The sequence below is a fragment of the Stegodyphus dumicola genome, chromosome 2, assembly GCF_044657685.1.
Source record: "Stegodyphus dumicola isolate Sdum_Otavi_A_Nest chromosome 2, ASM4465768v1".
Classification (NCBI taxonomy): Eukaryota; Metazoa; Arthropoda; class Arachnida; order Araneae; family Eresidae; genus Stegodyphus; species Stegodyphus dumicola.
In genome coordinates this window covers 181,311,918-181,324,817 of record NC_140769.1, presented here as the reverse complement: position 1 = coordinate 181,324,817, position 12,900 = coordinate 181,311,918, and the positions used below count along the sequence as shown (strand labels likewise).

At 31.5% G+C, this 12,900-nt stretch overlaps 1 protein-coding gene across 2 annotated transcripts in view; it reads left to right on the top strand.

The window, feature by feature from the left end:
- The window catches only part of LOC118189565 (uncharacterized), a 50,708-nt gene extending 43,085 nt beyond the window's left edge, over positions 1-7,623 (top strand). For both annotated transcript variants that reach the window (XM_035360183.2, XM_035360184.2), the window contains exon 4: positions 3,557-7,623. In XM_035360183.2, the coding sequence (XP_035216074.1) occupies positions 3,557-3,970 (414 nt within the window). In that variant the 3' untranslated portion in view covers positions 3,971-7,623. The remainder of the gene's footprint in view (positions 1-3,556) is intronic.
- Positions 7,624-12,900: the final 5,277 nt, after the last annotated feature.

Below are 12,900 nucleotides of genomic sequence, written 5' to 3'. Positions count from 1 at the left end.
GAACTTTACTATTAAATACAGTTTCATAATTAGTGTGAATAAACTTTAATCTTAGAATTAAACTCTGAATTTCCAATGTAATAATCAGCTCTCACAGAAGAAGCATATATATATATATATATTTTTTTTTTCTTTTTAATGTAGCATCCCCATTAACGATTTTGATATCACCCAAACATAATTTTTACGAAATGAGGAAATAATTCTAGAAAAAGTACGAAAGATTATTATTTTTTTTATTTAGTGTTAGTTTCATTTAAATAGCCTCGTTTGGAGAACGGGAATTGAATTAGCATCTAAGAATTGAGCAGAAATCAAAATATAGAAATGTTTAATATAAGTGGTCCGAAACCCGCTACAAAGATCAGTCAAAGGGAAACAAAAATGAGTTCAAGAAAAAATAGTTATTTAAAAGCATGTTCTAATGAGAGCTGGGCTTTATAATTACAGAAATTATTAAATTGTATTTTATCACATTTGAATTTTAGAAAAAGTTAACGTGTATACTAATTTTTTTTTTTTCTTTTTTTTTTTTTGAATTTTTGGTTAAAAAAGTAATTTTAAAAGAGAGTTCAACAGTGTTGAACGATGAATCTGTAAGTAATATCTTCAGTTATGTTAAAAATTCAGTTCTTATAATTGTGCCTAGTGCTGCCATCTATAATTTAATTGCAAAACTAAAACGAATTATGTTTGCTTAACTGTGGAAAAGCAAGTTTGCTGTCGAAAATTGACTAAAATTCTACAAAAGAACTAAGTAACATTTTTTAAATCTGCTTTTAAATTTCATTTTTAATATTAAAATTATAAAGAATAAAATTCTCGGAGAAAGTAAATGCAGGACTAGTTTTAAAAACATAATTTTAAACTCACCCAAAGTAATATAACGAACTCATGTAGATATTATTTCGTGGGTTTCACTTGCTTTGTTGTCGAAGAAGCTCTTCATTTTGCTGCGTTCTCTTTGCTCAACAGATAGTATTCTTTCTTGCCCATCGATATCCCCAAAATCACCAGCTACTTCCCAGTTTTGGGCTGATATGCATGCCAATGACGGTGAACTAATGCCAAATTGTTCCGACTCCAATTTCTTTCTTAAGTCTTCACATTGCTTAAAAAAATATGATATTCAAAACATTGTTACGTAAACCCCTTCGGACCAAAATCTAGATTCTAAAAAAAACCTTGAAGATAAAAAGGTTCACCTTTTTACCCTTAAACCCAAACCGTTTAAAGCAAAAACCCTTGAAGAATTTGATCATCAGAAACTATTGCAAGAAAGAATGCTGCTACTTCTGAACAGGGCCGGATTTAGACTTGATAAGGCCTTAAGATATTTGAGATAGGGGTCACTTTATAAGTCTGCTATACTATATTTATACTATAGTTTAATTTCTTTTGGGGGCCCCAAGAAAGTGGGGTCTCTAAGCAAAGCTTGTGTAGCTGATACATAAATCCTGCACTGCTTCTGAAGAATCAATAGATTTTTTAGAATACGTTATCTCCTTAAAGAAAACAATGTTGAATTGTCAGGTAATGACCCCCCCCCTCCTTCCAAATGGCGGGGAACTACTCTCTGCAAAACTTGCGAAAACATAACGGAAATAGCTCAGAATAACGAGTTCAAACCACTAACCAATGATCATAATCTACTAAACCCTGAATCTTCCCAGCTTAACTTTAACAAATATTAAAAAGTTCCTCGTATAGTGATTTCAAATGATAAAACTGATTGGCTTGAATACGTCAAAGTGTTGCATACAAATTGTGAAAAAGAATAAGAGACACATACAAAATCTGGATCAGTTTTCGTTTGCATGACTTTGTTTCCGGTTTTAGAAATGCAACGAAATATTTTCATAACGAAAAGGTAAATTTTCACACCTATCAACTAACTTCCGAAACCTTAAAAAGGTCTGCTCGTGTCAGTATTCAAAGATGAAGTTTTTGAAGACCCACAACGAAGAAAATTTCCAGTAATTAAAGTATGATCCTTTATAAAACGAACTCTAACTTAATAACAATCCAGAAGGTCACACAATATTTCAGCTAAACAATATCTTCAGCTTTAACGCTTTAGTTGAAAATTACGAACTTTATTAAAAAACAAAAACTTAAGGGTTTAAATGTTAACAATATGGCCATACCCAGCATAACTCTTTCAATCAAGAACGATTCTACATATGTAATCAAAATTATCGAAACAATCAATGCACCTTAAAAAAAAAAAACCTTCTGTTTACTAAGACAAACTTATTATCTAGTTATTCTGCGACGAAAATCAAGTTAGTTCTTTTCATGGATGCGCAAATCACTCTGTCGTAGGCTAAACCACCTTCAAATCTAAGTTCAACCAGTTTACCAGCCTTAATTCCACAGCCGAAAAAATTCTCAATTAGAATCCAGAACAAGTTTCTTACAGTTCAAAATTAAAGACAGTCACTTTCAAATCCAATGACTTAAAAGAAATTAAAAAACATTTTTGAAGATAAAGATCTTTACTTTTATTTAAAAATTGTTGCAAATTTTTAAGGAAATCAGATAAGCAAAGAAAGAAAAAATGATCATAGGATTCCGTGGATCGTAGCTTGTACGGCTTTATTTTTCTATGCAATACTTGACTATTTCTCTGGCCTTTTTGTACTCATCAGAGAATTTCAATTTGTAGTTTCGCACGATCCGTGTTGTAGACTTTAAGGATGATTCCGGTTTACCAGTTAAAATACAGGAACTCATGTAGAACTTTCGATATCAATGTATGAACACTGTAATATGATATGCTGTTACGTAAGCGTTAAAATTTAAATGTCTTCACCGTGATATCATTATTTTAATTGTTTCTAATAATAATGCAGATATAATATAATAATAACATAGTAATCACTAATATTATAGCAAAATTATATTAAAATATTCTTGATTAATTAGAAAAAATATAGTTGATAATAAAAGTAATTAAAATAGAGAGGTAAGTCGGTAATATAATATATGCATGTAAGAATGACTTAGATATAACATTTTGTATATTTACAAAGTGTATATTACTGTAATCCATGTAATGAAATGGAAAATTTCAAAAATTAGCTCGAGATGTAGAATTATATGAATTCCAACTTATGAGCATTTAGAGGAGAGGAATTAGGATAAGAATTACAGCTTTTAAATAATTTGATTTTCTACTTGATTACATTGGACGTACCAGAGAATATTGGTTTCAAAGTGAAACTTATTTATCGGTTTTGGTTCACCTCACAGTTCTCAAGTTTTCTCCATTCATTTTATTCAACAGAGACTACACAAAACTATTAACAAATTTCTTAAATTTTTCTCTTTGTTGAACTGAACTCTCTTTATGTTTCTCTTTGTTTCTTTAAACCTGAATTTATTTTACTGTAACTGTTGCCTGAAAGTGCTATATCATAAGTCAGTAAGATTATTGGTTTAAACTATGCTCTTGTGGATACTGCCCATTTCATGTTACGATTAGTAACAAATGAATGTTAATTACAAGTACCTGATATTATTATTGATATTTCTCGTTTTTATTTTTTTGTAGAGCAGTGAGACCAAGGAAGTGCTGCTCGCTTTCTACACGTCGCTGCTGAACCATACTGCTCACGTGTACTTCATGTCAGACCAGATGCAACAGCATTCCTCCGACGAGACGTGTAATAGTGCAGACCTAGCAACGAGTGCTAAGTCCCTGGCGTCTCACATGCGCGAACTGATGTGCGTCCTCCGACTCTGCACTTTGGCGCTGCAAGATGAACCAGACGAAGACGACGATTTCCATTTCGAAGAATCTACTTCCCAGATCTTGAATGAACAACTCATCGATCAACCTCTTTGTTCAAGGAGGTCTGTCAGGGACTGCCAGACAGTGGGCAGTACAGTGACCCTCTTGCGCGAATTCTCTTCCTACTTGCAGAAAACACGTCTGATGCCAGACGAAGTGCTGGCTGGTTCCTGAATTACAGAAATCGGACGAAGTTTTGATCTGCTGGTTTTGCAACAGGTGTTCTCAGGGAAAGGCGGAGTTCCTTGCCACCGAACTGTTCGGGCATCTTTTTCTCTGATTGTATAGCGTGGGTGGTGGCAGCAGTTTCTTGCTCAAGATGAAGTGTACATATCTCGGTTCTTAAATTATTTGCCATGACTGCTTTCTCCCTGTCCTGCAGTTTTGAAATCGGAAATGATGAATGTCGACTAAAGCCAATGCTAACGTCTTCCTTAAAACTGAATTCATATACTGTACAGCTATTCAGTTCTAGAGAAATTGATCTATTCATAAATGTGCGCGGAAGAAGATGGAAATTCGTAATTTTTTATCCACTTTCGAGTTCATTACATTGGAAAGATCATAGTGTTTGGGAAATGAATTACTTATATTTTAGTGATATTTTTTATGTTTAGGTAGTCTGAGGTACATAATGAAAGTTTTGAGTTTCCTATGTATAAAGCGTGAAGTAAAATAGTATTAGGTTTCTTTCATCCATGAAAGATACAGAGCTTTTAGCTTTCAACAAATCTCCTGAAATGGTATTCATTTCGGATACATTGCTTTGGAATTACAGGGAGAGAAATTTATCTGCGTAAGAAAACTTTAATTAAATGCATTGCAAGGCGTTTCGAAAAAAAAAAAAAAAAAACATCAAATTTTACTAGCTTATAAAATTACTTCTTATAACACAAAAACATGTTATACTTCACCTGATAGGAAACAGGTGAAACTTATATTGTCAGGCATTTTGTAAATGTTCCTTCTATTTCTGACAAAGTCTAGCAGGCAGTTTAGAACCACTAGCGTTATAAAATGAATTACTATAAGAGTAGTTATTTGATAAAGCTTGTTTAGTGTGGTTGGGGGATATACAAAATTTCTTTGAAGAATTCTCAAAGAAAAAGTATTCAAGGACTTAGATGAGGAGATCCACAAATCTAAGATCACAACTCGGGATTATCGTGTGAACACTGATTTATCCAGCAATAAAAGCAATTATGTTCAGACAGTCTACTGAAAATAACTGAGCAAAAAAATACAAAGGTTTTCGTTTTACTTATTAAGTAACTTATGACGTATTTTTGTATTGCAAGAAATAATAATTTTGCAATTATATAAAGTTTGCTTCTTTTTTTGATATTCTGTATATCAAAAAGTACCTTAAATGCACACTGTGTTAAGCGTAATTAATAATTTAAGTAAAAGATAAATTTTACATAATGTAAAATTAACATTTTGTTTTGTTTTCATATTATTACTTCTTATAATTCATCAAGTTACTACTTATTCATCAAGTTATTACTTCTTATAATTCATCTCAGAAGCTGGTTTTTGAACTCACAAAATGCAATCTATACCCTGTTAAAATATTGCTAATCACACTTATTTTATTTTAATATGTGAGTTAAATGCTGCATTCAGATGTTCTTGTATTGGGAGGAATTCCCTGCAGCTCTTGTGGGTAAACAGCGTGTTTTCAGCAAGCATTTAATTCGATCAATGACTTGTATCCCAAGAGTCTGGAAAATAAATATTAATATCCGATATCAAAAGCTATTGTAGCGTTTTAGCATCGCTGTAAGATACACTTAGTTAAAAAATAAAGCAGATATATTAAGTTGGGCATTGAATAAATTTTCACTCTAATAGTTATTTAGACACATTTCTTTTTAAAATAATATTAATGGATCCTAAATCAAAGTGAATTAGTCGTTAAATTATTAGGAAAGCATATTTACTTACATTCTGTTAGTTGAACTCCTTTACAGAAAACTTTCTTGACGATGAAGCAACCTTTTTATGGTTAATTGTAAACCTCGGCAAGGGCATCACATAGAAAGATCAAATGATAAGAAAATGCTGCCAGCATTTACATTGATCTAACAGAGAAGAAAAAAAAATCAGGTCCAGGAAAACTAATATTTAAGACTGGTTTTATTTCACGTATGTAATCAGCCATGTATGTCGCTGACGTCATATTTATTAAATCAGCCCGTTTTTCTGGTAAATCAGAGCAGAAGAATAGTTCAGAGAAATAGTATGGATAAAAGAAATTAATGTACCGATTGATAAAGATTTCGCTTAAAATAACTTCTTTAACTTACGTTATATTTCTAGAACAAAGGCCATTGTTTACAAAGAATATGTAATATTGTATATTCTGTTTTTAAAAACTACTAAAATTCCTTAAAATAAATTATTTACGCTAGGAAAAATAATGGTTTAGAAAAACCACTATAGTTTTCGACTTAAATGCAGATCAAAATTTAAATTTCCCCTTGTAAATGTTATAACTAAATAATGATAATTTTATACAATTCAACATTGATATAGTGAACATTATAGTACGTGAATGTCTTTCCACGTTGATGCAGGCTTATAGAGAATTAAATTTAGCATGAGGAGAGGAAAAAATGCAATTAATAAATACACAATTTTTAGTTTCTGCAGTTTATCAAAGAATTTAATGAGCTGAAGTGGCTAAAATTCTATTTATGAAAAAAAGTGAGTGAAAAAAAATCTTGAGCAGACTGCTTATTCTGTGCGTTTTCTGAAATCAAACTTTTAAAAATTTAGTTGCTCAGTGAAAGAAACGTGGTTCATATAATATAACTAAACAGAATGTCTTTAAAATTTGCTTTTCATGTCATATATCTAGAGTAGTGTGAAAATTTTTATAAGTTCTGATATTATGAACATTTTCCTTGCTGTATATTTCTGAAATTAGTAATACATAAAAAGTAATTGACCCAACAGCATCGAAGAGTCCCTGCTGGAAGGGAAAACTCTTTTCTTTCATTTAAAATGTATATTAAGCTGATTTTTGACAACTAAATATTATTATTTTTATTTCGCGTAGAAAATATTATCAGGGCAGAAAAAGATGCTGCTGCAAATACACAAGGTACATCATTTGTACATCACAGCTGCAGTAAATAATTACTCTAATACATTGCATATTTATGAAACCAAAAGCTATTTAAAAACAATTTACTTCTTAATAATTAATAATTTTCTATGATAGCAAGATTATTAACAGCATATCCACTGTTTGACCTGCGATTTCCATGCAGTGATTTCGTTATAGAATAGAAACTAGATATTACCTCTGGCCCACTTTAGCTTGGGGGACCTGAGAAAATTTTACGGACAGTTCAAGATAATTTAATATATGAAGAGCTTCGAAAGAGGCTGTGTTCAAAATTTAATATTCTCAAGCACATTGTAATTTACATAAAACATAGACGGAAGAGAAATATTTTCAAATTTTTGACGAATATTGAAAAGTGCAAAACACCTAAATGAAGTGCCTTATTTATTGAAAATGTACCTAGACGTGAACTAAGAATATATACATATGAAGAAATTCGAATTAGGCTGGGATCAAAATATGGTATTTCTGCGCACATTTATAGTTTACTTGTAACATAGCCGAGGAAGAAAAATATTCATAGTTCTGACGAATTGCCAACAGCAATGCAATTCCTTAGTGAAGTGCCTTATTTATTGAACATGTAGCTTGCTGCAAAATTAAAAATGTACTTTTGTATCGTTTTTGTAAAGTAAGTGTTGTTTTTGTACTATTCAATATTTATATTGAATAAAAATTTATACATTTTAAATTGTTTTTATTTTTCTGTGCATGGAAGATGGAAACAAAGCATGTCTGTAACGTTACTGTCTGCTACTAGAATTTTAGTCATGTAACCCTAATAGACATATAAGGAGTTATCGCTATGTCAAAGATAATACGAAAAAGACACAGGAAGGTTTTAAACAACCTTTTTATCTAAACTGAACTTTTAACAAAACAGAGCACGGCTCGTGCTGCAGATACCCACTGCTTGTGGTGATGCAAATTATATTAGAACAGTCAAATAGATCTAAAACTTTGATCAGTGGTCTAAGACTGAACAATTAAATACTAAGATACAAACTAGCTCAGTTATTATCGACGCGTAAATTTAAAGTATCGACGGCAAGAAAGCGCAAAGCCTAGATGGTAACAACTAGCTAGAGCTGGAAGAAATCTAAGCTTACTAAACAGATGCCAGGAACTCTCGCTTTTAAGATTCAAAAACCTCAGATTAAATATACTAGAGTCTAATTTGCATTCTGGTGAGGAATATGAAAAAAATGAAATTAAAAATCCAAATCATAACAACTGGTTAGTTTAAAATAAGAAACTTTTAAGACCTATCGACACTTCCATTACTTGCAAGTTTTAATGCCTTAATTTACTGTTAATATGATGCAAGCCTGTTCGCCAGATTGATGCAAGCTGACACATCATATTGCAGTAAGTAGAATAAACTGATAATAGGCTTTCTTTAACTGTATTAAAGATTTCTTATGAATACCTGCTTTCTAAAAAATCTGCTACCCATATTATTGCCACTATTAACCAGACGAAGCAGTATTAAAGAATTAAAACATTAAATTATTTTAATATATCATTAAATTGATTTTCTTATTACCTTTTTGAGTTTTGAGTAAGTGAAAAAGACCAGTTTTAACAAACAGGAAATTGTAGAAATTTTCTTTCCTTGTTGCTGATAAAACTTTGAAACTAAGTTTCACATTAAAAATTGAAATTTGAAATTGAGATGCATGACAATCACTGTTATCAGGAAATGATGCAATAACAAAAGAAAAATAATTAACTTTTAGTATCCTTAATTGCTTTGAGATATTTAAAAAAAAATTGTGTTTTGAATGATTTAAAAACAATATTTTTTCTTGGAGCTAAGAACACGAAAAATGTACCGAGTTTTCTCTTATCTGTATGAATTCGAATATATATAAATTCATTATGGACTGGATTACATAGATTACAAAAAAGCACTCGAGGATTATCTGCTAAATATAAGAGTTGTCTTGGTGGCAGATTTTTTTTTTAAGGTAAACTGAATCATATTTGTGTTACACATGACATGGGTAAAACCAATAAAGAACCTACGCGTTTAGCCTGTTCGCCAGATTGAAGCTTGAGTCTAAACACCAGCTATCAGTTACTTCACTGCTCAGTCTGAAGCGGGGAAGGGGGGGGCAAATTCATTATGTGTTGTATTGTGTACGAGTACGTTTCCTCTATTTAGAGCAGTTTTAATCAAAGAATGAGTTAAAATAACTACGGAATCTTTATTTAACGAGTATGAGAATTTTGCTTAACTTACGTAGAACACCAATTAAAAGTAATCTTCACAGACATTGAAAAATGAAGTATTAAAAGAATAACTTACATAGAATCATCATCAATCCTAAATTATCAGGCTTACCTATTTAGGCAAAAAAAAAAAAAAGAGAAACACGAACATACCTTTACACCAAGGATGTCAAACTCGCGGCCCGCGGCCCGCTTGCGGCCCACAACAAATATTTTTGCGGCCCGGCCAATATATCGGCAAATAATAATATATAATAATAAAATAACATATCGACGAAGAAAAAAATGAAATGTTTACTGCTAAGTAATTAACGATAATTTATTCAGTGTTGTTAGATTACTCACAACGAGCTGACACACACACTACTTAAATTACAAATGCGTGTGAGTAGCTTGCGTTCAGCTACCTTCGGCTTTTGGGGGACACGTGCACTCAGAACTTGTACGCATTCTCCGATAGCCGAATGTAGTCGAACTCATGGTCTCAGTTTTCCAATCATAGTTTTGTACGATATATTGGTGCATGCACTTTGCTTTATTATTAATTATTACTTAATTCATATTGTTACGGATTTCATAGTTATTTATTTATTTAGTTTTTTTATTTAGAATTGTAATTAGATTTGCTTCATGTTGCCTTAGCAACGCAGACGATTTTTGAAAAGACAGCTGCGTTGGAAGGTTAAAAATAGAACAGCGCGTGCATTTAACACCTAATAAATAAATATCTCGTAATTGCTGTTGCCATCCACAAAAATCCAGATATTTATAGATGTTTCCGGTATATTCGAGAAATTAATTATAAAGCTTATAAAAGGCGAGAACAAACAACTCATCTCAGTAGTAGCTGTAGTTCTAGCGAACTGTTTGTTTACTTAATGCTGTAGATTTGTAGCGATTTCGCTGTGAGATAGAATTAGTTTCTCTGTTTTGAATTGATTTTTGCTAAACGTTTGACATTTTGTGATATTGTTAGAATATTTTTGAAGAAATATTTCAGCATTTTGATTTATCTCTTGTGGAAAGAATAAATTTTTGTTAACTTTTTGACGTTAACCGTGTTTATTCCAGCCCTTTGTATTCAGTATGTCTATATCAAAACCAAGTGGTAGTAAAATTAAACGAAAAATCGCTGACGAACATAAAATATTCCAAGTAAAATGGGAATTAGAATATTTTTGCTGTGAAATAAAAGATAAAATAATCTGCTTGATATGTAATAATACTATTAATGTACCAAAGTTATATAATATTAAACGTCATTACGAACAACGCAAATCGAAATATAATAATTACGAAGGATTAATGAGAGAAGAAAAGTTGAAAAAGCTCAAGTTAGGAGTGAAAAAGCAACAGTCCATGTTTAGTAAAGTATTGCAAGAAAGTGAAACGGCGGTACATGCAAGCTACGTCTTGTCCGAGTTGATAGCTAAACATTCGAAGCCTTTTACTGACGGTGATTTCATCAAGGAATGCCTAATGAAAGCTGGAGAAATTGTTTGTCCTGGAAATGTGAAAGTATTTCAATCAATTTCACTGTCTCGAAATACAGTTGCGGAAAGAGTTACTGATTTAGCCGCGAATTTAAGTGATCAGATCAAAGCAAAATCATCTAGTTTCGAAAGTTTCTCCATTGCCTGTGACGAGAGCACGGACATTAGTGGCAAAGGTCAATTAGCAGTGTTTCTTCGTTCTTGCGACAAAAATTTTAATATTTTTGAGGAATTACTGGAACTAATACCGATGCCTGGTACTACCACAGGAGAAGATATATTTACTTGTGTTTTTGGACTTCTGCAGAAATACAATCTACCTTTGGCAAAATTAAATTCTGTAGCTACAGATGGCGCTCCATCATTGACCGGGAAAAACAAGGGCTTCGTAGCATTACTAAGAAAAAAACTTAGTGAAATTCACGGTTCAAACATTCATCATATGCATTGTATTATACATCAAGTTCTATGCACGAAAGTAATAAATATGGAGAATGTTTTGTCATATATAAAAAAAGTTATAAAATTTATAAGATCTCGAGGTTTAAATCAGCGTCAATTCACTGCTTTCTTAAGCGAGTTAGATAGTGAATATTCGGGTTTGTCCTACTATACCGAGGTACGTTGGTTATCTTGCTCCAAGATTCTCAAACAATTCTGGGATTTGAAAGAAGAAATATGTCAGTTTTTAAAAACGAAAAATCAAGACGTAAGTTTGTTTTACGATCCAATATGGATACAAGATTTATCTTTCTTGGTTGATATAACCAAACACTTAACCGATTTAAATTTATCGTTACAAGGAAAAGATCATATCATTACGAACATGTTTGACATAATTAAAGCATTCAAATGTCAACTAGTTCTTTGGGAAAAACAACTTAAAAATGAAGATTTGACGCACTTCCCGACGTGCAGCATGAACAAATCAAGTTTAGATGATAGTTGTTCGTATCAAAAATACGCAGAAAAAAATTGCAAATTTAACAACTGAATTTGAAACGAGGTTTAATGATTTTAGTTCTCTCGAAGACAATTTTTTTTTTGTTTTGTTTTCTTCGATTTTCTCAATAAGTATTGACTCAGCACCCAGCCATATGCAAATGGAGGTGATCGAGATTCAATGCAACTCAAATTTGAAAGCAAAATTCATTGAAGTGGGCGTGCCTGAATTTTACAAATATTTACCAGCCAGGATTGAAAATACTCGAAAATTCGCATATGAAATTATTTCCATGTTTGGTAGCACTTATCAGTCATGAAAGGTAATAAGTCTCCTATTAGAAACCGTATTAATGATGCTCACCTTGGGTCAGCGTTGAAAGTTATCACTGCAAACAAAATTTCTCCCGAAATAGGAAAGATAATTAGCAGAGAAGAGATGTCAAGTATCAGGACGTAAACATTAAATTTTTCTTGTTCTTTTCTATATAAATATATATATATATGTTTATTATTGTATTATTCGAAATAAATCTACGTTTCTATGAATATTGATTTTTTTTTTTTTTTTTTTTTTTTTTTTCTGCCCGCCTAAAGTTAAACCTTGTTTGTTTGGCCCAAGTGTACCTATGAGTTTGACATCCCTGCTTTACACAGTACTTAAAAGAGAAAGCACTAACTGAGTTAGACTTTTGGCCAGGTTCAAGTAGCTAAAGTGAGAATCGAATGTCCCTGACCTTCGCTTTCTCTCGCCAATATATATTAATGCTTTTGTTCGCTTTATTTATGCATGTAATTTTTAATGTTTATTTATACATGTAACCTTTAATATTCTAGTTAACTTACTTCTGTAAGCCCCGTGTTGTACATGTGTGGTGCACGGGGAGTCTGTATGTTCTCAAAGGGAAAAAAAATATATATATATTAATCTTGGCGCTAGTTCGCTTTTATGCTTTTGAGTTTCGTTATGCAAAAATACCTAAATTTATGCTAACATTATGCAACTGACTTTCAAAAGCATTCTATAAATATCGATTTCGGAGCCAAAAATTTTATTTAACATTTTTAATTATAATTAACTTATATTAACTAATTAACTTATCGAAATCGTTAAATTTAATATAATTTAAAATTTGACTAGAATTAAACAATGTACATATTAGATATCTATAATGGAATCTTTCCAAAATTTTCACGTTACACCACGCTACCCGTATTTGTCATTGTATCATATCACATCATGTTCTATCAATTATATCGTTTCTATGTTTCAGAAAGCAAGAAAAGTTTACTTTATG